Here is a 23,193-nt window from a genome sequence, read left to right as displayed (position 1 = left end):
CACCGTCCTAAGGGGCAACCTACTTAATGACGACATCTCCCCTCGACCTGACGTACTGGCCACGGCACCTTCTGACCCAGATCGAGTATTACCCTCGTCTACCCTAATATCCTCATCTAACTTAGTCCGAATCCCACCACTCACCGATTCTTCATTATCGTCCTCATACTCTCCACAACTTAATGAAATCTCCCGAACCTCTTCTGATCGAGTATCATCAGAATCAGACATTATAACGTTTCCTTTTTTTCAATTACTCAAGCTTAAACCCTACAACCTAACACTGACCTACCTACTTAACAAATCGCACTTGAACGAGAGGAAAGCAAAGTGAAAATGAAAAGGTAACAGCAACAGAAGCACTCACCTAAGGAACCCTAGCTTGCGGTTTTGCTGAAGAAGAAAACAGGAAATAACTTTTCAGTTGTCCCAAATTTGATTTTGTGCAACCGCCCGTTCAGTTACCAAGGCGTTATGATTACAACCTATGATCTAGCCCGCACACGTGTTCCAAGGACCTGTCTTTTCAAAGTTCCGAATAACGCGGCGACACGTTTCCTTATCAACTGCTATGATTCTGTCACGCGCAAATCACGTGCCAACTTCCTTTTCCCACCATATCATCATGCTACACAATTCAAACTTCACGGCAACTCCGTTAGAACGTTCACCACAGCTCACTCATGCTCCGCACGTACTTCCGTTTTTCTCTCAGCAGCTCGCTTCCATGGACGTAAACAATCTACTGAGAGGGGGCTGTGTAGGGGAGTGGTATCCTCTTTAAGGAATATTGCACACGCGAGAAGCGTAAACGAGCTCAGGATAACGATCTTCAAGACCGATCTGTGAGCAGCTCCCTTCATGTAGGTGGTACTATGAAGCTCGTTCAAAGGATACCTCAGGACGAATAGAAGACTGGAGACTGAACGCCTCGGATAAAAACACACACCACCAGGTGTAATCATTACCAAAATCTTACTTGTACTTCTCACCACCGGGAAATAAGGACTACCGTGCCAACTCCCAATCAGCACACGACTTATACTAAAACCAGCCCAACACTCATTCACAATCTCCACCCTACATTTGTACAAGAGGGTACACGTGTCTCTAGGATCGACACTCCCTTAAGCCTATAAATACCACCTACTGGAACTACGTCAGACCTGATTCTTCTCTCCCCATAAATCAAGAGAAGATACGTAGGCAGCTCGCTCATTAGCGAACTCGGTCTATCCAAAAACTCAAACCCCTCCTCCTCTTTTCCCTTGTATGTAAAGGAAAACTAAAACACTCCTTTACAGTCTGGATATGCTTGAAATTTCCTAGGAGCCATATTAACTCTCTAGATTAATGCATGGTTATTCTTTACTTTTTTTGTATTAAAAACTTAGTCCAGAATTTCTAGAGGAGAATAGTTTTGAAGTAGAACTCACATTTATCACATAAACACACTTTTTCCTTCACTTATCATTCTACTCAGTATATTTTTCTCTCTTTTATCTTGGTTTCATTTATGCTCCAAGAAGGAAAATTTGAACTGGTTTACAAAGTGAGTAACTTGATAGGAGAAAAACAAGCGAGTGGGTGTAAATTTCTTCAAAGGGCGTTGAGTTCTTGAAATTTCATATCCTCTCCATGTAAAATGTAGGGCCGTACAATACCTTCTGGATAAGCTGTGTGTCAATTGCAAGATAATAAACTTTACATCAGATTTTTCCTTCTCATACATTCACCTTGCTGCCTATGTTTCATACTTAAGGTTAAGCCTATTTCAACTCCAACGCTCTCTGCTATTGCTTTGGAGTGTGTCTTAGCACAATTAAGAGCAGACAACCCAAATTACCTAGAAAGTTGGTATTCTATCTTTTGTCTTAATTGATGACCTGTTACAAAATTTTGCTTTTTAGAGGTCTTCTTACTTACTGGACTACTGGTAATGTAAATGATACTGATTCATGAATTTTGCTTTTTTCTTAGTGTAGGATGTTGATTTGCCGAAGCTGGTCTTTGAGAAAGATGAATTGCCTGAAGGACCAGATCTAGGATATTGTGTGAGTGGCAAGGTACTGACATGGAGCTGATGCTGATGCTGATGCTGTATTTGTATCATGTTCTTTTTTTGATTGTATGTTTTACTTTTTTGCTTCTGTTGTATCGTTTGTGGTGTTGAATATAGATAGGCTGATTCACATCATATCTGATTTCTGATGAGCAGGCTAGTCCCATAGGGTTTGAAGCACATGGTGGCTTGGCTTCCAAATGCAAACCGTGAGTTTTGCTAAATCGAACTTGCTGGTTCTACTAGCTGTTTAAATCCCATACATGCTTTGTACTGATTTCATCCCTTCTGCACCTTTGATCCAGTTTTTATAACATCTATGCTGTCCCTCATATCTTTCTTAATGAGTTACCGTATCTCCATTAGGTAGTTCTCCAACAACGAACCATCGTGGTCTTGGTGTGTTTTTTATCTTCATTATTCACTTCATATCTTTTGTTTATTTTATGAGTTTCTTATGTAACTTTGATTAGGAGTTTGAAGAATAATCTTCGTTAAGGGTGGTGCTGGAAGCATCACATGTGCAACAAGGTGTCGTGGCAGGATTGTTTGTAGCTCTGAATCGCTTCTTCTTGGTGAAAACGGTGCTATTATTGTCAATCAAAATAAGGAGAACATCCATAAGATCAAATGACTATTGTGCCATTCTAGTGGCTGGCTTGGAAGTGCAATCTAGTATATGGTTATTCACTATAGAAAAAGAATTGCTTATTACTATGACTCTATGAGACAACCAGACAGGTAATACAAGTTCATAGTTTTTTCGAGCACACCCCGAAGACGAGTGTAACACACTGTATTGTCGTGGGATACGACGTGCCAAGTAGAGCTCACCGGATATTTGTGGTTAGTAGGAGAGTGTGTGGACTAACTGATACAGCCATGGTAGGCTATGGAGCTGAATTTGTGGTACATTCCTAATTTGGAGGAAAGGAATGATAGAATTGTGGAAGACCCCACGGGGTTAACAAAGATTGTCCACATCTATGGTATGAATATGTACATGATTTTAGAGAATTGGAGAAATGGTCACGTGACGGCTGTATCAACAAACAATCTCCCCTTACGTGTAATCATGTAACCATCTTACTTTGCATGCTTGCCACCTTGCAATTTCATTAACTCAAATTCTGAACTTACCCCTACTTCAATCACAATCAACACATTCAAGAATCAAGATTGGAAAATTCCAGTAACTAGAGGTCATAACTGTCATACAACACTATACACGTAGCACATAGACCAACACTTCAGTTCATATTCAGTCACTGCTACAAGCAAAATTTAGCCAGTCTCCCTTCAAACAAACAAGCAAAGGAGAGATCAGAGATGAGAGATGAGAGGAAGTATAATATTTACACTGAGTGTTACACTCTTAACCTACGCACTATCAGTTTCTGCAAATTTTTACGATGATGCAAAGATATATCAAGTCACAGATGGCAACAGAAAATTTGGTGAAAACTTTATTCTGAGAAAACATGAGGAGAATTTCCAGATTTTCATGCAGAAGTATGGCAAGGAGTATTCCACTAGAGCAGAGTACTATTCAACGAGAACTGGAGTCCACCTCCATGTGAACCTCTGTACTTTCGACCGTTGTAGATCCAGATGTTCCCATGTTATGAGCCCCTCTTGCAGAGTCTTCAACGGCTATATTTTGGTTTTGTCGTGATGCCCAGCTGGACTTTTCTTTTCCTGAAAGACCACGTGTCACCGATGATCTACCATATCTACTATTGCCGGAAGACCTCCCCAAACTAGGGGCTGGGATCTCATTGAAACGAGATTGTTTTGGTTGGCCAGAAAAAATCACCACTTGTTTTCCCTTGCATGCTATCCCATTAAAGAACTTAGATGCCTTCATCATGCTAGTGAAATTTGGTTTCACATCCTTGCTGGAGCCACCACATTTTATCAGCTCATATCAATGGTGGGCTCTAATCCGGCAAGCATAGTGGTCATGCCCTATTACCCCACAGAAGTAACAGAACAGGTCTAGCTTCTCATATTTAAACTTGACATGAAAAGAGATTCTTGTTTTAAGCATGACTGTCAAGTCTTTTGTGAGTCTTTCCTTGATATCCAGCAAGACACGAACTCTTGCTACTGGTTGATTGAAATCAATAGGACATGATCTATCCTCCTCAGAGACCTTGCCCAGTTCCGCACTAATGATATTTACATTTGTTTTATTGATTCGTTCCCTAGGCAATCCCCATATCTGAACCCAGTAGTTGATTAGATCAAAATTATAATCCTCAATGTGCTGACAACTTATCCAGTCCATGACCGACAGAATGTGACCGTGAATGAGCCAAGGGCCATTGGTGGTAACATGTCTTAACTCTTCCTCTTGTTCAAACAGAATCTTGACGTGCTCTTTGGTGATTAGCTCCATAGTGATGTGTCCTCTTGTTTGCCATATACGGTGAAGTTCTCCTCCCAAATCATCAATGTTAATTGGGTTTCCCCCAAAAAGTTTCCCTACTACCATGAGTTTTTCACTTCCCTAGTCCTCTTGATTAAGATACTCTATTCTCACTGGTTTTTTTGAAGTAAGAAGATTCTTCATTTAATTTGCTGCTGTAATAATTCCACTTTTTCTGCTGTGGATGTAGATGTTTCTCCTAATAGCAGAGGGTGTTGCGTGGAAGTCATAGCTCTATACACACAGGGTTTACAGAGGGAGCAAGAGAGAGGGGGGAGGGACAAGCAAGGTTAGAGGAGAGTGAGAGCAAGGCTAATGACTGCTTGCAACCTGAGCACGCTAATGACTTTCTTGCTATTCCTATGGAAGGTCTTAGTCACCTATTGAGTATTGGGCTATCCTCCCTTACCACCTTATGATCCTTTTGTATACGAATGGTGACTGATGTCGTGTGCAAGAAGAGCTGCCTTGACGCCTTTAGGGACCATGCAACACAATGCAACTGTGCAAGTACCTTGGTTCCAAATATATACATGCATGATCAGGAGCGAGATATTTTGTATGATGCAGCTTTGCAAGTTGGTATACAAGTGAAAAAAGAAGCTCCAAAGTTGGTATACAAGTGAAAAAAGAGGCTCCAGTTGACTTTCTTGCCGACCCTAGAGAAGAATGTAGATCGACACTATTTTAGTAGGACTTGGTAATGGTGTTTTTGGGGTAAGACAGACGGCCAATATTGCAGCTAGATCGAAGCTGGAGAAACACGAAAGAAAAAACGTGTGATCGGACCAACCAACATTGTTTCATCCCAATTGCCTTGATACATTTGGATTTTTAGCAAAATGGACAACAATGTGAAAACATCTAGCTCATGTTTTTGGAGGGTAGGTTTTGCTATTTAGAAAAGGCTTGAAGCCGTAACACGTTTCACCTCTAAATCCTTGGTATGATTTAGCTTGGATATCAAATAATCTATATAATTTTCCCAAAAATAAAATAAAATATATATAAATCTTTGTTCCTCTTGTTCAGTTCAGATTATTTACACATTTCATTCTTATATAAAATCAGGAAAGACAGAATATTTGTTTTCACTAAACCATTATATGAGAAACAAGCAAAATTTTCCTCTTAGTGAAAATCTCATAGTTCCTAGATCGCACTAACAGCTCCCACGAATAATTCAAACATTTTCATCGCCCATCTCTTCCTCTTCAATGTCGTCAATTCCAATCCAACGGGTGAACGCAAAAAGAAATTCTTTGAAGGTCACCGTCCCATTTTTATCCCAGTCCATCTCTTCTGCGTAAACAGAATAAAAACACTTCAAGGGGGAAAAATAAGAAAAATAAAATAGAACATCAAAAGAATGACAAATATATGCAACTGCAACATGTCTAGAGCAGGCCGTACTGCAGAACTAATACAGATCAAGACACAAGTAATTATTGAGCAAGATAAACAGTATTGTATATTAAACATCAACACTAAACTTTGGAAAATGTCAGACGACGATGATGAAAGAGCGTGATATTTGAATTTAATAGCAAACCTGGACTTCCCCTATGTAATAAGTGGTTAATGTTCTAGTTTGGAGAGTTATGGTCGCAAGCAATTAAATATTACTTTAAACCACATAAACTTAGCACCAGTTTTATATAAATAAGTGACAACCCAACGAATACACTACTGCTTGATTGGTAACAAAAACAAGTATCCATCTTATACATACCCTTATATGCCCCAGTGAAAAGCTAATTGGAGTATCACCTATGCACAACTTCAAAAAACAAAGAAACGCCCGAATTTTGTTGGGTGACAGGAAAGAAAACTGACCAAATCTCTTCATTGCTATTCGTCCAGAGGACCGCTCGCCTGAAGTGGTTTCATTTATGGCATGAACCATCTCGCTCTTACTCACATACCCATCCTTGTTTTTGTCCAAGAAAACAAATGCACCAACCAATGTCTCGAATGTTGCTTCAAGATCTGGTAAGCCCATCTTTGATTTCTATGCTCACTGTCATGGAAAACAGTGAGCTCCTTGTCTCTCGATTCCGTTCTTAATATTCAACCAAAAGAGATCATGATCCATCATTTTACGACACTTACACTTTATCTACAGAATCAGGAAGGTAAACACTATAGCTAGCAAAGTGTCATGCAAAGGATTCATCTACTTCAGTTACCAAATCATCAGTGCAATTCTGCATGAGCTTACATGTAGGTATAAAGATGATCATCAAATCTTACATAGGAGATTTAACATGTCTCCAATAGTCCAATTAAATGGATGATCTCCCCCCTGTTTGTACGCCATGGGTAATACATAGAGACGGAGTTCAGAGTTTCCTTTCCAAAGTTCCTACTTGGAATAGCCACAAACCTCAGTTTTGAAGGAGCACAGATTGACTTCAGTTCTGGTATCGCTAATGTTTCGAGGGACTGGGGGTGTCATAATTTATTTTCAGCTGGTAAATTGATTTCAACGCTCCTGTTCCATAAGGGTATGTTGGGAACCTAAGCAACGACATGGGTAGGCGTGTTGGTGTGCGACATGTATACTAAGTGTCTGACACGGGCACATGGCAACCTGTATGAAGTAGGACACAGCTAAGTAATATATATATATACACAACCATTTCTTGGGTTCAAGACCTCACAAAGCACCTCCATAAAAATAAATTACTTTGCATGTGGAATATCATGGAGTTATGACTATGTTAACAGATTGTGCTCTTAGACTTTTAGGGCTTAAAAGAAAACCTAGTTTGTAATTGCATGTATAACGTGTCAGTGAGTCCAACAAGAATGCTCGACACATATATGATGGGACAGACATTTTTGGGAATATGAAATGTCCATGTTAACCGGTTGATGACTGGCCAGAGAGAAATGCAAAAATATTTCTAATTGGAATTTCTCCATCCAATTATAGCGGGAATCGGGTCTGAACTGTTTACACTGAGCTGGAATATTGATGTAAAATATCTTTACTCGCCTTCCGGTAAGGCTGTAACTTGAGGTCTAAAGTGACTTCCTCTGTCAGCCCAGATCAATTATTGACAAATTTATTGTTCTACCGTTCAAAAATAAAAATTTCTATCGAAAAAACCTTAGTGAATACCAAAACAACGATCCAGAACTGATAAATAAGCGCTCATAAAGAGGCCTATAGTAGTACTGCATTCATGAAATGGCGACTATTTCTTCATTTTAGTTACAAAAACTACTAATACGTCTCAGAAACAAACCTGTGCAGAAATTCTGAGAAATATGGTTATTAACCTATGCTACATGGACACTCCATATTTCAAAAATAATCCGTGTCGGATACGTATCCAAGGGTCCATGTCGGACAAACACAGACATAATATATGTGATATACCTCAATTTTTAATATTTCGCCATGTCAGACACTTCATATCCGTGTCAATGTAACTTAAATATTTAGCAAGTAGCATGCAGAGAAAAAAATGTGAATGACCAAGTAGAATAACATTTATTATAAAAGAAAAGTGTAGAGTAAGTAAAGGAGAAGAGCTGAAGTAAATAGAAAGATAAACACTCGTGTATTGTATTAAGGATACAGCATGAAGGGCAGTTGGATCCTCCTTGAGAAGATAGACGAGGCAGAGAAGAACAATGAACTCATTGAACTTCATACCCATATTCGCATTGATATCACATGCCTCAAAGAGATCAATGATCTCTTCCTCTGCGAATTTAATCTCTAGTTTATGGAAGCAATGCTTCAGCTCTTCCGGATCAATCGCACCATTAGAATCCTCATCTGGGAAGAAAAGGAAAAGTAAGAAGTTCCGAAACAACAAAATGTAAATAAAGACAAACCAAAGAATAAGAAAAAGGATTTAAACGCCTCCAATGTTGACAAGGGACAAATAAAAAGCACCACTAACGTCCTGAACACAGTCCTCAAGTATTTAAATTCCAGTTAGTTAAAATGAAATGGTAATTCATATTAAGAAACAAATGTTTTCTTTTTTCTCCACCTTTTTTCTCCATATAATCAAGTTACAAGTAATTTATATATTTATTACATATGCAAGTGGATAGATGTATAGCATGTGAAGAGAACTAAGTTTCCAGTATTTCATAACAAATGACTACTACTACTACCACTACCAGCAGGGAAAGAAAAATGACCAACCAAACTGCTCAAATATGGTCTTGCAGTTTCTCAAGCTTTCATCAATTTTTGGGAATTTGAGAATTAATTGGTTGAATGATTTCATGGAACTTCCTTCTGCTGCCCTACGTTGCATTGCTTCAACCATCTTCGCCTCAAGTTTCGTTTCTGGTATCCAACCTTTTCTAGGTGATTCACCCTTTCCCAGTACACCTCCCATTGTACTTCACTAGAACGAAACAGGAAGCGAACATAGACCAAAATATATGACTGCAAAAAAATTGCAAACAAAAAGGATTAGTATACACAAAATACCAAACTTGACAGTGGCATAGAGGTTTTTCGGGAGGCCTGATATAACTGATTTCAAAAAGACAAAAAGATGCTAAAAGTATAGACACAAGCACATAACTACCTCGAATTCAAACTATATGACCCCCAACGTAAACATATGCTAAAAGCATAGACAACAATTTTTGTTTATAATGAATAGATAATTTAGCTACACATATTAGGTTGCTAACAACAGTTATACTAAAAAATGATGTGAATTAAAGGCAGAAGCAACTTTAATCAACACACCAATGATAAATTAAGTCTAACTCTAACCCTAACTTGATGCAAAAAGGGGATTTTAGTAAACCCTAAAATCAACACACTTTTAATCCGAAAATCACTACTATATTCTCAATAAATCAACCAACTAATATGTGAGGCCGAAGGTCTTATTTATACAATTCAATCCTTGAGCTCCAAGGAATCCTAAATAGAAACCAACTACTAAAATACTAGGTTACATGGACACGCCATATTTTGAAAAACATCTACGTATCCATGTGCCTGTGTCGGACACATATTGTATGTAATTTACCTTGAATTTTGATATTTTGCCGTGTCCGACAATTCGTATCCGTGTCCAATACGGACACACCTACCCGTGTCAATGTAACCTAGCTAAAATAAATCCTACTATGATATACATTACTAATTAAATTGAGTTACTAAATAAATAGTACTACTAAATACTAAGTAATACTAATTCCATCAAAAAAGCTTGATCAGAATGAGAGAGACGAGAATGTATATCAAAAGGACTGCAGATCTAACAACAGGCAGAGACACCTCAAAACCACAGGCGCAAAAACAAGCACCGTGATACACCTACCGGCTTTAGCACTAGAATGGAGACTTGAAACTGTCACCTCTTAAGATGAACTGTTTTGACGGCAAATGAAAACCACTGTACGAACTAATAGAGAGAATCTCAACAATGTATATCTAACAAAGGGGAAAACACATCTCCTTAGAGAAGCGACCAAAAGGAAGAGAGAAGAGAGAATACAACCTTAATTGGTTTCTGATGTCCCATAAAAGAAAGAGGTCCAATACACCCCTTGAAGTTATAATTCAAAAAAGTTTCTATGTAACCCCACATGCTCAAAAGGTCCATGCAGTATTCTGGAAAACTAGGGAAAAGCCACAGCAAGAACAACGGCATGCTGGATATCACCCAATGGCAAACCTTCATCAACAGGTTGTCTTGTTAGACAAGTGCATTGTAAGACATGAAAAAATAATCAACAACAGTAACAATTATACTAGACTCAGGTCCTGATGCTAAAAAACTTGGCTCCACTGGTGCCATTCAATCCAAAATAACTACTCACCAAGGAAAGAGAAGTTCTGAGTGTTATCTTTCCCATTATGAATTGCATAAGAACATAATGGCAAAGTTAAGCAGGTAACAAGTGAAAGCATCCATGGGAGCCATGTTGCACCAACCTTCATCGTTGTACTTAGGAAAATGAGATAAAAGAAATAAGTGCCCTACAGCCCCTACTTTCATTGAGTAACTTTGACTGAAGAACCTCTCTTCTACACTATACACTGAAAGGGACAAAGTGTGGTTATTTAACTTATCAACTATTTATTCTGATAATATTACCAGAACCACTTTCAATAATGGCAGTACACAACTTGCGTTGATGTGCACCGTGTACGAAAAATTATGGAGGCCAAGCCATGTTTAAAAAAAGGGGGCACCTAAAGATTGGAACAACTCGAATCTCCTGGAGTAAAAAATCCATTCACCTCAGTACGCTCTTTTACACCCTAATAATCAGATGCCTTACCATCATGTGTCAAATCAAACCGCTTGCGCCTTGACATGAACACATGACTAATTTCTTTTACAATCAAAGCAAGCAATTTGAAGGTTTTTTTTTAAAAAAAAACAAAGCAATAGGAGGTGCAGTACCAAGGAGAAGACTTAAGCAAGTTTTCAGCTTTGACTGCATAATTAATGGTAATTCATAAGTAATACTGATTCAAGCAAGATATTCAAAAATCTCCCAAAGGTCTCCTTCATATATTTAGACACATCAGCCCTGGTAAACAAACTCTTGGATACCCAGTCACTTTCGGAGATTCTGTTTCACGTTCAGGAGGAAGATGAAAAATCTCTCTCATAGCCAGGAGGAATAAGTTCCTTTTCAACTCTTGATGCATCTTGTCCCAAGTAGTAATACACCTATAACCCTACCGTTCACAGCTTTAATTGGACTTCACCTCACCATACAAGTGCATAATCATCCCTTTTCTAGCCACCAATAACACATTCATGCCCAAATAAAAACTTTCTCAATCTTATTAAACAAATCGACTACAATATTGGACACTTCGAAATGGGTGTCATATTGTGCCTGATACTCCAAATTTTCCATACAAAACTGGCATGTAGTTCCCGTGTGAGAACCATCTCTCAGTATCATAGCCAATCAGCAAAAGCAACGGCTTATAACTTTTCATTTAATTCAGGCAAATATATCACCCATCAGATGTTTTTCAAAAAAGAAAACAGAGGAAATGGTTAATATCAAGATTATATGCGGTATTGGGGAAAGTTTTGAGGGTGTGTTGGTCTCTGATTTCGAGTAATACGGAGACGTGGGGAACAAATACATGAGTATCCCGGAAGATCCTGAGGGTCAAAATCTGGTGCCACTCATTGATTTCATTGATATCATCTTAGAGAAATAGGTGGTGGTGAGAAGGGACCAGTTTGCCAAAGTCACTGTCCCACCATAATTTCCATAATGGTGTTCTGTTGGCACGTCATCAGCAAAAGGTGACACCTGGCTTGGTATTGACAGAAATGGAATTTTAGGGAAGGATGGCTATTTCACGTGGAATATGACGTACCCCACACTACTGTCCATAATTGGATTGTTGGGTGTAACGTGCAGGCAACATCTACTTTTGGTCTCTACAATGGCATCTATGATACCAATTTCAGAAACAATAATTGTTCAAATAGGTTTTCCAGCTCAGTTAACAAGAAAAACAAATCTTTTCAAGAATTAAAATCCCTTTCTGAACAAAATTTACAGTTTCTAAAATCTCTTTCAAGAATTCAAACCATTACAAGTAATTAACAAAAGAACATACATAAGAACATGATGATTATTCTCCAGAAAAACTTGATAATTTAAAAATAAATAAAGTATATTACAAACATGAGTTCAAGATATCACCATTTTTACCTGAATATTGAATTTAATAAACTTGGCAAGAATATTTAAGGTTTTTCGTATTAATCAAAAGTTACTAACAAGCCGATGAGGGTTGAAAAGACGGGCATCTTGAAGGCACGTAGCCTGTCAATAGTGCTAATGGCACGGGTATTTCCAGGCTTCTAGCTTATAAGTTAAAACAAAACACAAAATAAGAGACTGTAAAAGGAAGTAAAAGATGAAGGTAGGACTCGGCTTGTGTACATACAAGATGGGAAGATAGTGACGGGCAAGTGACAACTTAATTGGGCGCTTTGCACAAGACGAGCATTATCAAAAGATGATTCAATCCTTCAGTACAAGTACCCAAGATCCTTTCCTTGCTGAAGATAGAAAAGTTCCGGTCACCAACTAGTGCTTATACTAAACCCATTTCAGGATTTGATAGGTTTGTTGGTCTTGTATTTGGTTTCATATTTTATAAATGAAACCAAATTATCGTGCAATTAGCATCTAGGTATGCCTCATCATTGTAATGGTTTCTCTTTTAATATTTTATTAAACTGGTAAGAGTCTGGAGGTTTTCAAATAAAAAATAAAAAAATGATAATACTTGTACTAACTACAAATTCTGTTATAGCTCATGGACTCCGCATCCTCAAGACAGTCTGCTGTATATAGCATAGTGGTGGCCAACTGGCTGTGGTTCCAACCATAGAACTTTCTATATAATTGTAATGGGGATTTAAAACGGGGGGAGGCAACAATTTAACAAAATCCACACTTTACTAAAAAGAAAATCAAAGAAAACCTAAAAGTCTCTTTTATTTCTTCTCAAAAATTCATAAACTACTGAAAATACCCTAATTACAAGCCCTTATTTATATTAAGGGACAACAAAGCAAACCCAATAGGAATAAGACACATGGATGATACAAATTAAAAAAACTGAAATAAACCAAGGCCAAATGCGTGTGCACCCATGGGCTTGACCTAGACCATGACTCGCGTCCACATCATATGGTCTATTTTTAGTTTTCATTTTTTAAGAGAACTAGCCATGACTCTGCGCCTACAAAACTGCATTAATCATTAACATGCAAACTTGATAAGCACTTCACAAAATCGTTTTTGTCCTCATGAATCCCTTAGTTTGTTGATAAGTACTTCATAAAATCGATTCATTTAATCGTTTTGATGTAGTTCTTCAATAACGCCACCCCTCCAAGCTCTACTTAATTGAAACTTTCAAATTTAGAGCATTCGTCTTCAATAAGAATGAAATGCTAACAAAACAAAATAAAATAGAAGACCCTAAAAATTCTCACAAATTTTGAACCACCAGCCATGAGTACTAAGTCGAAAGTACCAAATATATGAAATAATGTCAAGACTTAATAATAGCCTGAAGTCTTACAAATAGTGAAAGATAAAAATTCATAAATTTTTGTTGTAGTACCAAATTTTAGTATTGATCACAAAAAGGATTTATTAAACGTAATGTGGATTCCAACTTTGATTAGGAAACTAAAAGTCAAATACTAAAATAAATGTCATAATGAATCCATAATTAAATACCATGATAGTAAGCCTAATATGTAGAACCAGATTCAACTTAGAACTTGATAATTGAGAAAGGGGTTAAAGTGTTGAATACAAAACGGTTTTCTAAAGAATGTTCTAACTTTTTCCATATTTTTATGTGAACCAATATAATACCAAAAAATTGGCTAATGCTTTCCTAAATATTTAGGACTCTTTAAGGAAATAAGTAAGCTTATTATAATATTAAAGAAATTGGATATCTTTTTTCCAAATATTTAAGACTCTCTAAAGAAATCAGTAAGTTTTATTTTAAGTAGTCTTCTCTATTAGATATCTACATAAAACTTGAGAAAATCAAGACCACTACTTAAGGGTTTACAAAAAAACCAAGCTATTTTGCATAATAGATTAGGGTTTAGGGAAACTACCTAGTAATTGCCAATTAAGGTTTCTTGACTCACAAGAATCCCTTTAGAAATAAGGCTTGCAGCATTTTGTTATGAGGTTACTTTGAGTTATGAGTTTATGAATAAATGTTTTATTTTTATTTGTTCTCAATGTGAGATTTAGATACCCTAGATTTGGTTAAGTTAATGGCGTGTGTCAATTGATTGAAGTTTCTGCCAAACAAAACACATCAAAATGGTATCAAAGTGAATCACTCTGAGGATTTTTTTTTTTTATGATGAGTATGAGTTATCCAAGAAGAGGTAGAGGAGTGTCACCGCCACCCAATAACTGGGATTCCCACAAATCGAAGTACCAAACTGATTCAGATAAGTGGAGAACTCGCAGCTGCCATTATGCTGTGCAGTTAAATCGCTACTCGGTCGCTACTCGGTTGTAGCGAGTAGGTGTAATCGGCCGGGATTAATCGGACAATTATTCATAACACTATATTTCTTTACAAATAATTATTAAATATATTTAACTTTGAAATACCAACATAATGAAGCCAATTAAGAACCCAATCAATCAATAAACAATTAAAACACTCAATTAACTAAAATAAATATGATTAAAATGTAGAACTTTACATAATCGAGGGTTGGTCGAATCGGCGAAATGTCGAGTTCAATGTTTAACATTGAAATAGTGAACACAATTACTCGGCTAATCGGGCCTAATCGGCCGAGTACTCGGGGAGTTTTGAGCCCGATTGTAATCGGGGATTAAATTGTTAGTCGGGTCGGCTAAGCAGCGAGTACTCACCGATTACTCGGGGAGTACTCAACGATTTAATAGCCCAGCCGTTATGTCCTTCAAAAAGGTATGAATTTCCCTCTCCTCCACATTCTCCTTCTCCTAATCCACAACACCGAAAGGGAAAATCCAGTTTGGAAGATTATTGCGGCAATAGCCTTTGCTGCAACCACCAAAAGGACTTGCACCCTCCTAGATGTGGTTATGAACAGCCATATGCTGCTCCTACTCCTAGTGCCCAACACTGCCATAAATTGCGGTATGATTATTAACATACTCCTATCCTTATTCATACCAGATCCAATATACCAACTATCCCATGTGTGATGGATCAAACTTTGTAGAGAATTACTCATATGGTGATGACAATGAATAAGAAAAACAAGTGAGCTTGTTTAGTTAATAATGGTGGCCTTAGGGGGGCGATTTTCCCTTTAGGGGCATAATAGTAATCTGTCCAAAAATTAGAAAAAAAATGGAAAAAATAGGAAAAAAACCCAAAAATACCAACTCCAGTGGATCTAGATGATGAGGATGTAGAGAGAATGGAGAGCAAAGTTGTTAAGAAATATGGTCTTGGATCATTAGAGAACTTGCTGCAAAGGAGAATGGTTCGTATTCATGAAGATTTGATGGCTGGAAGTGGGGAGCAAGAGGAGAGCGCAAACCCTGGAAGAGAAGAGCCCTTGTTCAACAAGGAAACCAGAATGGAGAAGGAGAAGGAGAAATCACTCATGGTAAAATCTGGAAACGCAAATTTAAGTTCTAATATGATTAGAACACCTACTCAAGTACAAAAAAAAAGATAGTTTCAAGCTTTTAACAAGGACTGCTCCTACTATACGTATAGAATCAGATCAAGGAAAAAGTATCCGAGAGCAAGGGAAAGATGGAGACCTTGTTTTCACGCAAGTAACCAGTACCACTAAATATTCTAACCCTAAGGAGAAATCGCAAGAAGATATTAATGGAGGAAAAGTAGGTTCTCTTCAAGAAGAATCAGATTCTAATCTTGCAAACCCGAATGGAACCACTTCGGGCATTAAGAAGAATTCCTGGGCTGAGGTTTTGGGAAGGAAGGCTGTAGGGCAACAAAGTCTTGAGTATATACCTCCAACAATAGTTGAAGGTAAGCATATTATACATGTTGAATCTAAGGACTTTACTCACACGCATGACAAGTTTGCAAATTTAGTGGTTGGAAGCTTTGTTGGTAAGAAAATTAACTACAACTTTGTCAAGGATGTGGTTACAAGAACATGGAGACTCAAGAACAGCTTTGTGATGAAACCATATGGTGAAAACATGTACACTTTTGAGTTCCACGATGAAGAAGATAGAAGTAGTGTACTGGATATTGGCTCTTTCCATATAGCAAGTCAATTGTTTGTAATTAGACCAAGGAAACTTTTTCTTGATTCGGAGGAGATGAAGACAGTAACCATATGGGTTATTCTCAAGAAGTTCCCTATGGAGATGTGGGATAAGAAAGGGTTTAGTAAAGTTGCGAGTGCCATTGGAGTACCTCTTTTTACAGATAAACCTACGGAAGATAGAACAAGAACATCCTATGCTAGGGTGTGTGTGGAGGTTGATGTTAAATGCAAGTACCCAAAGGATGTTACAGTTGTGTTGGACCAAAAGAAAGCTTTCAAGATTGACGTGGAATACAATTAGCAACCACAGAGATGTATGCATTGTGAGATCTTTGGCCATATAGATGATACATGTCCTAAGAAAATAAATACGAAGAAGAAAGTGTCAACTGTATGGATTAAAAAAGTGACTGATGGGGCTGGGAAAGAAGTGGCCGTTGAATTATTGAATGAAAAAGTGCAAGATACTAGTAAATGGGTAGTGCAAGATACAGAACAAGTCGTCACTGAAGAAGAAACGGGTTGGGAGACACCAAAGAAGAAACACACTTGTAAGGCTGTTAATGTAAGTAATGTTGATAGCTCTCAATGTGTAGCTGTGGAGCAAACTTCTGATGAAGGAAAGGGAAGTTCTAAGAAGCAAAATGAACCACAAATTCAAGAGAAGCCAAAGGAGAGTAAGGAAGGCAAAACTGAGAAACTGAGAGATACTAGCCCAAAGCAGCAAGAAATTTACTCGAGAGTTGGAACTACTCAAAGGAAAGCTAATGTGATTACAAGGGTGCCTATTAGTGGTGGGGGAAATACAAACATAGTGGCTGCCAAGTACGGTCACTCTAATCCTCCAAACAGTTCTAAATGATAGTGAATATGGGATGTTGGAACATGAGGGGATTCAATCAAGGTTTTAAGCAGAATGAAGTGAAGGATTTGATAAGGAAGTACAAATTGGGTATAATGGAGTTAGTTGAAACGAAAGTTAAACAGGAGCATTGAATGGATATTTTGAATAAAGTTAGTAGGAATTGGGGCTTGGAGCATAACTATAGCTCTAATGATAGAGGTAGAATTTGGATTCTATGGGATAGAAGTAAATGTACTTTGCAAGTTGTGGATTCTTATTTGCAAAGTATTACAGCTGAGGTTGAACTAGTGAGAGGCAAAAAAGTTTTTTATAACTATTGTTTACGCTAGTAATGATAGAAGATCCAGAAGAAGCCTATGGTTCAAGTTAATACAGCATGCAAGTTCAATTCAGTCTCCATGGATTGTACTTGGTGATTTTAACATTGTGCTAAATTCTCAAGAAAGGATTGGGGGTATGGATACTAGACCTTATCACTTTGAAGACTTTCTAGAATGTACTAACAGGTCTGGTTTGGTGGATTTTAAATTTACAGGTTGCTTCTTTACATGGAATGATAGGCAGAATGTCCGGAAGTGGAGAAAGCTTGATAGGGTGATGGTCAATAATGAGTGGATAGATGAATATGGGGATTATGAAACAGAGTTTTTAAATCCAGGGGCCATTTCAGATCACTCTCCCATGGTGGTATATTCCTTAGCACAAAAAGCTTTTAGATTCTTTAATCTTTGGATTCAGGAACAAGGGTTCATAGAGGTGGTGGGAAATCTATGTCTACATTCATGAAGAGGTTAAGGCATGTTAAGTTTGCCTTAATAGAATGAAATAAGAATAGAGTTGGAAATGTGGTTACTAGAGTTGTGGATAGTAAACAAAAGATGGATGCAATTCAGACTAGATTGCAAGAAGAGCCTCTTAATGTGGATCTGATTAGAAAGGAAAAGGAGATCATTGTAGAGTATGTTACACATGCAAGTGCAAAAGAGAACTTCTACATGCAGAAATCAAGAGATCAGGTTCTAACTCTTGGGGATAGTAATTCCAAATACTTTTCTCAGTCGGTCAAGGATAGGACGGTCAAGGATAGGACAATTACTAATAGAATTACTTGTTTGAAGGATAATAATGGTAATACTAGGTTGGAAGTCAATGAGATTGCAGAAGAATGTGTTGAGTTCTATAAGAAGTTGTACTGCCCAAATGATATGATTGATGTAGAATTCTCTATATTCAATGATGTGCAGCCTATTCATGTAATTGGTGATGAGGTTAAAGGAAGGTTATAAGCAGATGTTACTAGAGATGAAATTATAAAAACTCTTTCTTGCATTGGTAGTGACAAATCACCAAGAGGGGATGGCTTTTCTTCTATGTTCTTTAAAGCTACTTGGAGAGTGATTGGCAATGATTTTGTCAAGGCCATTAAAAACTTCTTCAGATCTGGTAAGCTTTTAAAAGAAGTTAATTCCACTTGCATCTCGTTAATTCCTAAGACTATGAATCCAAAAAGTCTAGGAGATTATAGACCTATATTTTGTTGTAGTGTGATATACAAATGTATTACTAAGATCATGACTATGAGATTAAAATGTATCATGCCCTTGATTATATCAAAGAACCAATCAGACTTCATTTTTGGGAGGAATACAAGATAATATCCTTTTATGCCATGAACTTCTCCATAACTATCACAGAGACAATGGACCACCAAGATGTGCTACAAAGATAGATCTAAAAAAAGCTTATGATTCAATCAGATGGGAAACAGTGGTATATGCTCTACAAAGGGTTGGTATGCCAGAGAATTTTATTGCTTGGGTAAGAGAGTGTATGGATAGTCCTTTCTCTATTATGCTTAATGGCTCTCCTTTTGGGTACTTTAAAAGCAAAAAAGGAATTAGACAAGGGGATCCTATGTCTCCTTATCTTTTTGTCATTGTTATGGAGTTATTCTCAGATTTGAAGTTGGGAAGTGTAGAAGCAGGAACATATAAGCTTCATTATAAATATAAAAATCATGTTATTACTCATTTTTCCTTTGCAGATGACCTTATAGCATTCATGAATGAAGATGATACTACTACAAGAGCTCTCTCAAACAACTTAAGAAACTTTAAAGATGCTACAGGGCTTGAAGCAAACTTGGGAAAAATTAACTTATTCTTCTCGGGTGTTGATGATCAAATGGTGGAAAGCATCCAGAACAAGCTGTTTTTTCAAAGAGGGATATTTCCACTTAAGTACCTTGGTCTGCTGCTTATAACTACTAGGCTACCGTATGCAGATTGTTTGCCATTATTGGATAAGATCTCTAAGAAGGTACAAGGCTACAAGGGCAGATTCTTATCATATGCAGGAAGACTCCAGTTAATTAAGGTTGTGCTTAATAACTTAAGTATATATTGGTCCTTATCATCCCAGAGAGTGTTATAGAAGCCACTAACAGACTATGCAAGAATTTCTTATGGAAAGGCACAGAAGGTACAAACTCCCATGCTCTTGTTGGTTGGAATGATGTTTGTTTTCCTTATGATGAGGTGGGTGTCAAAGATGTGGCTACTACAAATGATGCAGCAACTTTGAAGCACATATGGCATATCTTAAGTAAGGACACCTTATGGGTGGATTGGGTATAAGAATCTGATTAGAGGGAAGAACTTTTGGGAAGTTAAAATGCCTAATGACACTTCTTGGTGCTGGAGACACATATTAAAAGGAAGAAAGGAAGCTAGAAACTTTGTCTTGCATCAAATAGGTAATGGGCAAAACACTAAGTTTTGGATTGATCCTTGGCATCCTTCAGGTATTTTGAATGAGTACTTTCCACAAACATTGATGTTTGATTCATCAGCTAAGTATTAATGCTTTGGTGGGGAACTTTATTGTTGATGGCACTTGGCAATTCCCACATCATGTAACAGTTAAATTTCCCGATATTGCAATACAAGTGGAAGAAGACGTTCAGATTGGACTGATTCCTTGAGAGGTGACTTTACCAAAGCCCAAGGAAGAAGATATAAGTGGTTAATTGGCATAATATTTGCTGGTTTTCAAATAGGATTCCTAGACATTTTTTTATTGGATGGTTAGTGTTCAATGAAGGTTTGAAGACTCTTAAAAAGGTAAAAGAATGGAAAATGGTGCAATCTAACTTATGTGTTGATTGTGTTCTATGCTGGAGGAATGTGGAAACAGAAAAGCATTTGGTTTTTTCACGTGTGTATGCTCAATACATATGGAACAGTATGGCTTATTTGCTACTTCCAATGTTTCTTCAGCTTCTCGCCTTCTCATGATCATGTATGGTATGACGGTCTACTGGTTTTCAACCCGGAAAGCAAGTAAACAGAAAAATATCAGAGCAGATTCGAAAGGTGTGGGGAGGTCAACCTTGGTGCTTCTTGATGCCGAGCACTCATCTTTGAAAACTGGGGAGAATGATGTATAGTCCTAGTTCAACCGTAGTTACTTTTTACATTATTTTGATTTCCTATTTTAGAAGAGAGAGAATTAGGGTTTAAGTACCAATTTGGCTAGCAAGTAGAAGCAGAATCCGAACAAACAAAATGACTTCTTGAAAGACTCAAAATGTTGATCAGTTCTATGAGTGGCGGATAATTGCCTAAAAAATGTACAAATACAAAATATATATATATATATATGCTGTACAAATAAAACATTACGCACCCGATTGGAGATCGAGTCGCCAAAGTAGATAGCAACCGCCAAGTATTTTCTGAAGAAAAAACAAAACAAAAAAAGTGGGACACGAACCATCCGTAAGAAAAACAACACTTTAGTTTCACCACTAAAAGAAAAGCGAATACAGGAAGAAGAAAGCATACCGCGGAAAAGAGAGAGAAGAAAGATTGGCTGTTTCAAATAATAATAATGTGGTTGGTTGGTTTTCGACTTTTTCTTCCAGTTTCCACTTTTAATGGAGAGGGGAGAGATCGTGAGATTTCTTCTTCTTTATTTGTTTGTGACACATGTATCCCACTGGAAATTGACACGCCCACATTCTGCAACACAATCCAGCATGCTGTAACCACGTGGATTGGGAAACCTGTTACAAGAATAACCGGTACCAAGATAAAAAAAGGTATTTGTTAATTTGTATTGGGCAGACTCCACAAAAAAAAATATTATTACAAGTGTGCTATTGGTCTCAAAAAAATCTTAAAAAAAAAACAATTATTACAACTATATCATTGGTCCTAAAAAAGTTAAATTCGAAAACCCCGACTAGGTCATTTTGATTTAAGTCCCAACGACTAATGGCCGCATTTGGGACTTAGTCCAAACGACTTCGGCCACATCGGTCAAGAGCCCAAAAAACAGAACTTTAATTTTTTTTTTTTTGTTTCAAATCCCCAAAATGCCACACCATTCAATTCATCCAAAACGATGTGGCCAAACGCGATGTGGCCAAAAAAATGGCTACACCATTTGAACTTAGAAAAATCCCCAACGATATGGACACACCGTTTGGACTTGGTCCAAAACGATGTTGCCATGTCGTTTGAGATTTGAACTTTGAAAAAATATAAAGTTATGTTTTTTGGGCTCTTGACCGGTAATGGCGGTCGTTTGGACTAAGTCCCAACGGTGTGGCCAAGTCGTTGGGATTTAGTCCAAACGACTAGCCGAGTCGTTTAAGTTTGGGGTTTCGAATTCAATTTTTTGGGGACCAATGACATACTTGTAATAATTATTATTTTTTAAGATTTTTTTAAACCAATGGCACACTTGTAATAATTGTTTTTTTTTTAGTCTGCCCAACACAAATTGGGGCCCGCAGTAATAGGACCCTAAAAAAAAAGGTATTTGTTATGAGTCCTGCACCGCCCACTTGATTTTGTGTTAGGCGGACAGAGTCGAAGTCAGATGGTCCCCCCATTGTGTTGAAGCAAACTCATAAACCATACACCCCCCAACCAAATACCAATAAACCGGCAAAACCGGCAACCCCACAAACCCACACACACTCGATTTCCATTTCGTGATTTCTACTTCAAACCCTCGATTTCGCGCTCGACCAAAAACCCACAAACACTCAGAATCATCCCTTCTCTTCAAACACTCGAATAGCATCTCTCACTCGATTTCTAAAGGTAAGATCCTAAAAACGCGATTTTTTTTGTTTGTTTGTTTGAATCTTTCTCGAATGTGTATACGTTATCTTGTACCAAATTGTTAGTTTCGTGGGATTTCATAATCAGATAATCCAGTTTGTCGATGGGAATAGTAGGGCCTTGATAAAGTTGTTCAATCACTTTGGGAATATATGTTCTCTGCAATGCTCTGTTCCTATGCTATTTTAACTTGAAATTATGAAATTATGGTGTAACTCATGAAATTAGGAGCAGTAGTTGTAACTCATGAAATTATGGTGTCTAGCTAGAAATTGCTACGTCTGTTTTTCCACTTCATTCGTGATATGTAGTGGGGCTTGGGCTAGTCTTTATAGGTGGCTTTATGAAAGAGCAAAAGTGATTTCAAAACCGTTGTGGTTGTTGTCATTTGCTATATATATACGTAACATTTTTTAATGCCCTAAGAAATGGCTAGCTTATATTTGTTTGTTAGTTTAATCTTTTGTATTTTTAGTTTCTTCCATCATGTTAATGGAAAAAAAATTTTTGCATTTTTAAACTAATTGGCGTCGCTATGGGTTTGTTTGATATTTGTTTGCTTTATAAACATTTAAGTGGGATTGAATTATTAATTGAAGATATTTTGTTTGTTTACTTGATTGGATTTATAAGAGATGAATGATTCAAAATAAATAAATCATTAAATCAAGCAATGAAGTTATGACCTTATTGTCTCTCCTGTTGATATCACTATATTTTTATTTGAGGCCATATCGACTGGAGTACTGCTTGCTTTCCTTTGCACAGAGAAAGGAAAGAAACTATTCTAAGTTGTTGGCGTCTTTGAAACTATACTACTTATATAGCTCTGTTTCAGGTAACTGTTCTATCTTTCTATCTTTTTTTTTATATATATATAATGTTATGTTTGATTCAATTCTTTTGAATTCTAG

At 37.3% G+C, this 23,193-nt stretch overlaps 2 protein-coding genes and 1 long non-coding RNA gene across 7 annotated transcripts; 1 reads left to right on the top strand and 2 right to left on the bottom strand.

Annotated features, from left to right (window-relative positions):
* Positions 1-1,395: 1,395 nt before the first annotated feature.
* On the top strand, positions 1,396-3,213 carry LOC147497315 (uncharacterized). Of its 2 annotated transcripts, none has more exons than XR_015195075.1 (5): positions 1,396-1,853; positions 1,981-2,066; positions 2,219-2,271; positions 2,368-2,428; positions 2,536-3,213. It is a non-coding gene; the product is annotated as an uncharacterized LOC147497315 (long non-coding RNA). The 2 variants fall into 2 exon arrangements; XR_015195076.1 differs by having other exon boundaries at positions 1,981-2,128.
* A 776-nt stretch (positions 3,214-3,989) lies between these two features.
* Positions 3,990-4,559, bottom strand: LOC147497314 (uncharacterized). Its single transcript, XM_086562838.1, has one exon. The coding sequence runs from the start codon at positions 4,557-4,559 to the stop codon at positions 3,990-3,992; it is 570 nt and encodes a 189-aa protein (XP_086418964.1).
* A 914-nt stretch (positions 4,560-5,473) lies between these two features.
* On the bottom strand, positions 5,474-21,185 carry LOC147497313 (Calcium-binding EF-hand family protein). 4 transcript variants are annotated; one of them, XM_086559915.1, is made up of 7 exons: positions 20,990-21,160; positions 20,832-20,880; positions 9,989-10,165; positions 8,665-8,913; positions 8,084-8,286; positions 6,226-6,504; positions 5,474-5,795 (listed from the first exon to the last, which is right to left on the bottom strand). In XM_086559915.1, exons 4-7 carry the CDS (start codon positions 8,861-8,863, stop codon positions 5,763-5,765), a joined length of 714 nt encoding a protein of 237 aa, XP_086416041.1. In that variant the 5' UTR covers positions 8,864-8,913; positions 9,989-10,165; positions 20,832-20,880; positions 20,990-21,160; the 3' UTR covers positions 5,474-5,762. The 4 variants fall into 4 exon arrangements, with proteins under 4 accessions (XP_086416041.1, XP_086416043.1, XP_086416042.1 ...); XM_086559917.1 differs by having other exon boundaries at positions 6,330-6,504; positions 20,990-21,150; XM_086559916.1 differs by lacking the exon at positions 9,989-10,165 and having other exon boundaries at positions 6,330-6,504; positions 20,990-21,185.
* Positions 21,186-23,193: the final 2,008 nt, after the last annotated feature.

This window comes from Coptis chinensis, chromosome 5 (assembly GCF_015680905.1).
Source record: "Coptis chinensis isolate HL-2020 chromosome 5, ASM1568090v1, whole genome shotgun sequence".
Lineage (NCBI taxonomy): Eukaryota > Viridiplantae > Streptophyta > Magnoliopsida > Ranunculales > Ranunculaceae > Coptis > Coptis chinensis.
Note: the sequence above shows the minus strand (reverse complement) of the source record. Positions and strands in the feature narration are given on the sequence as shown.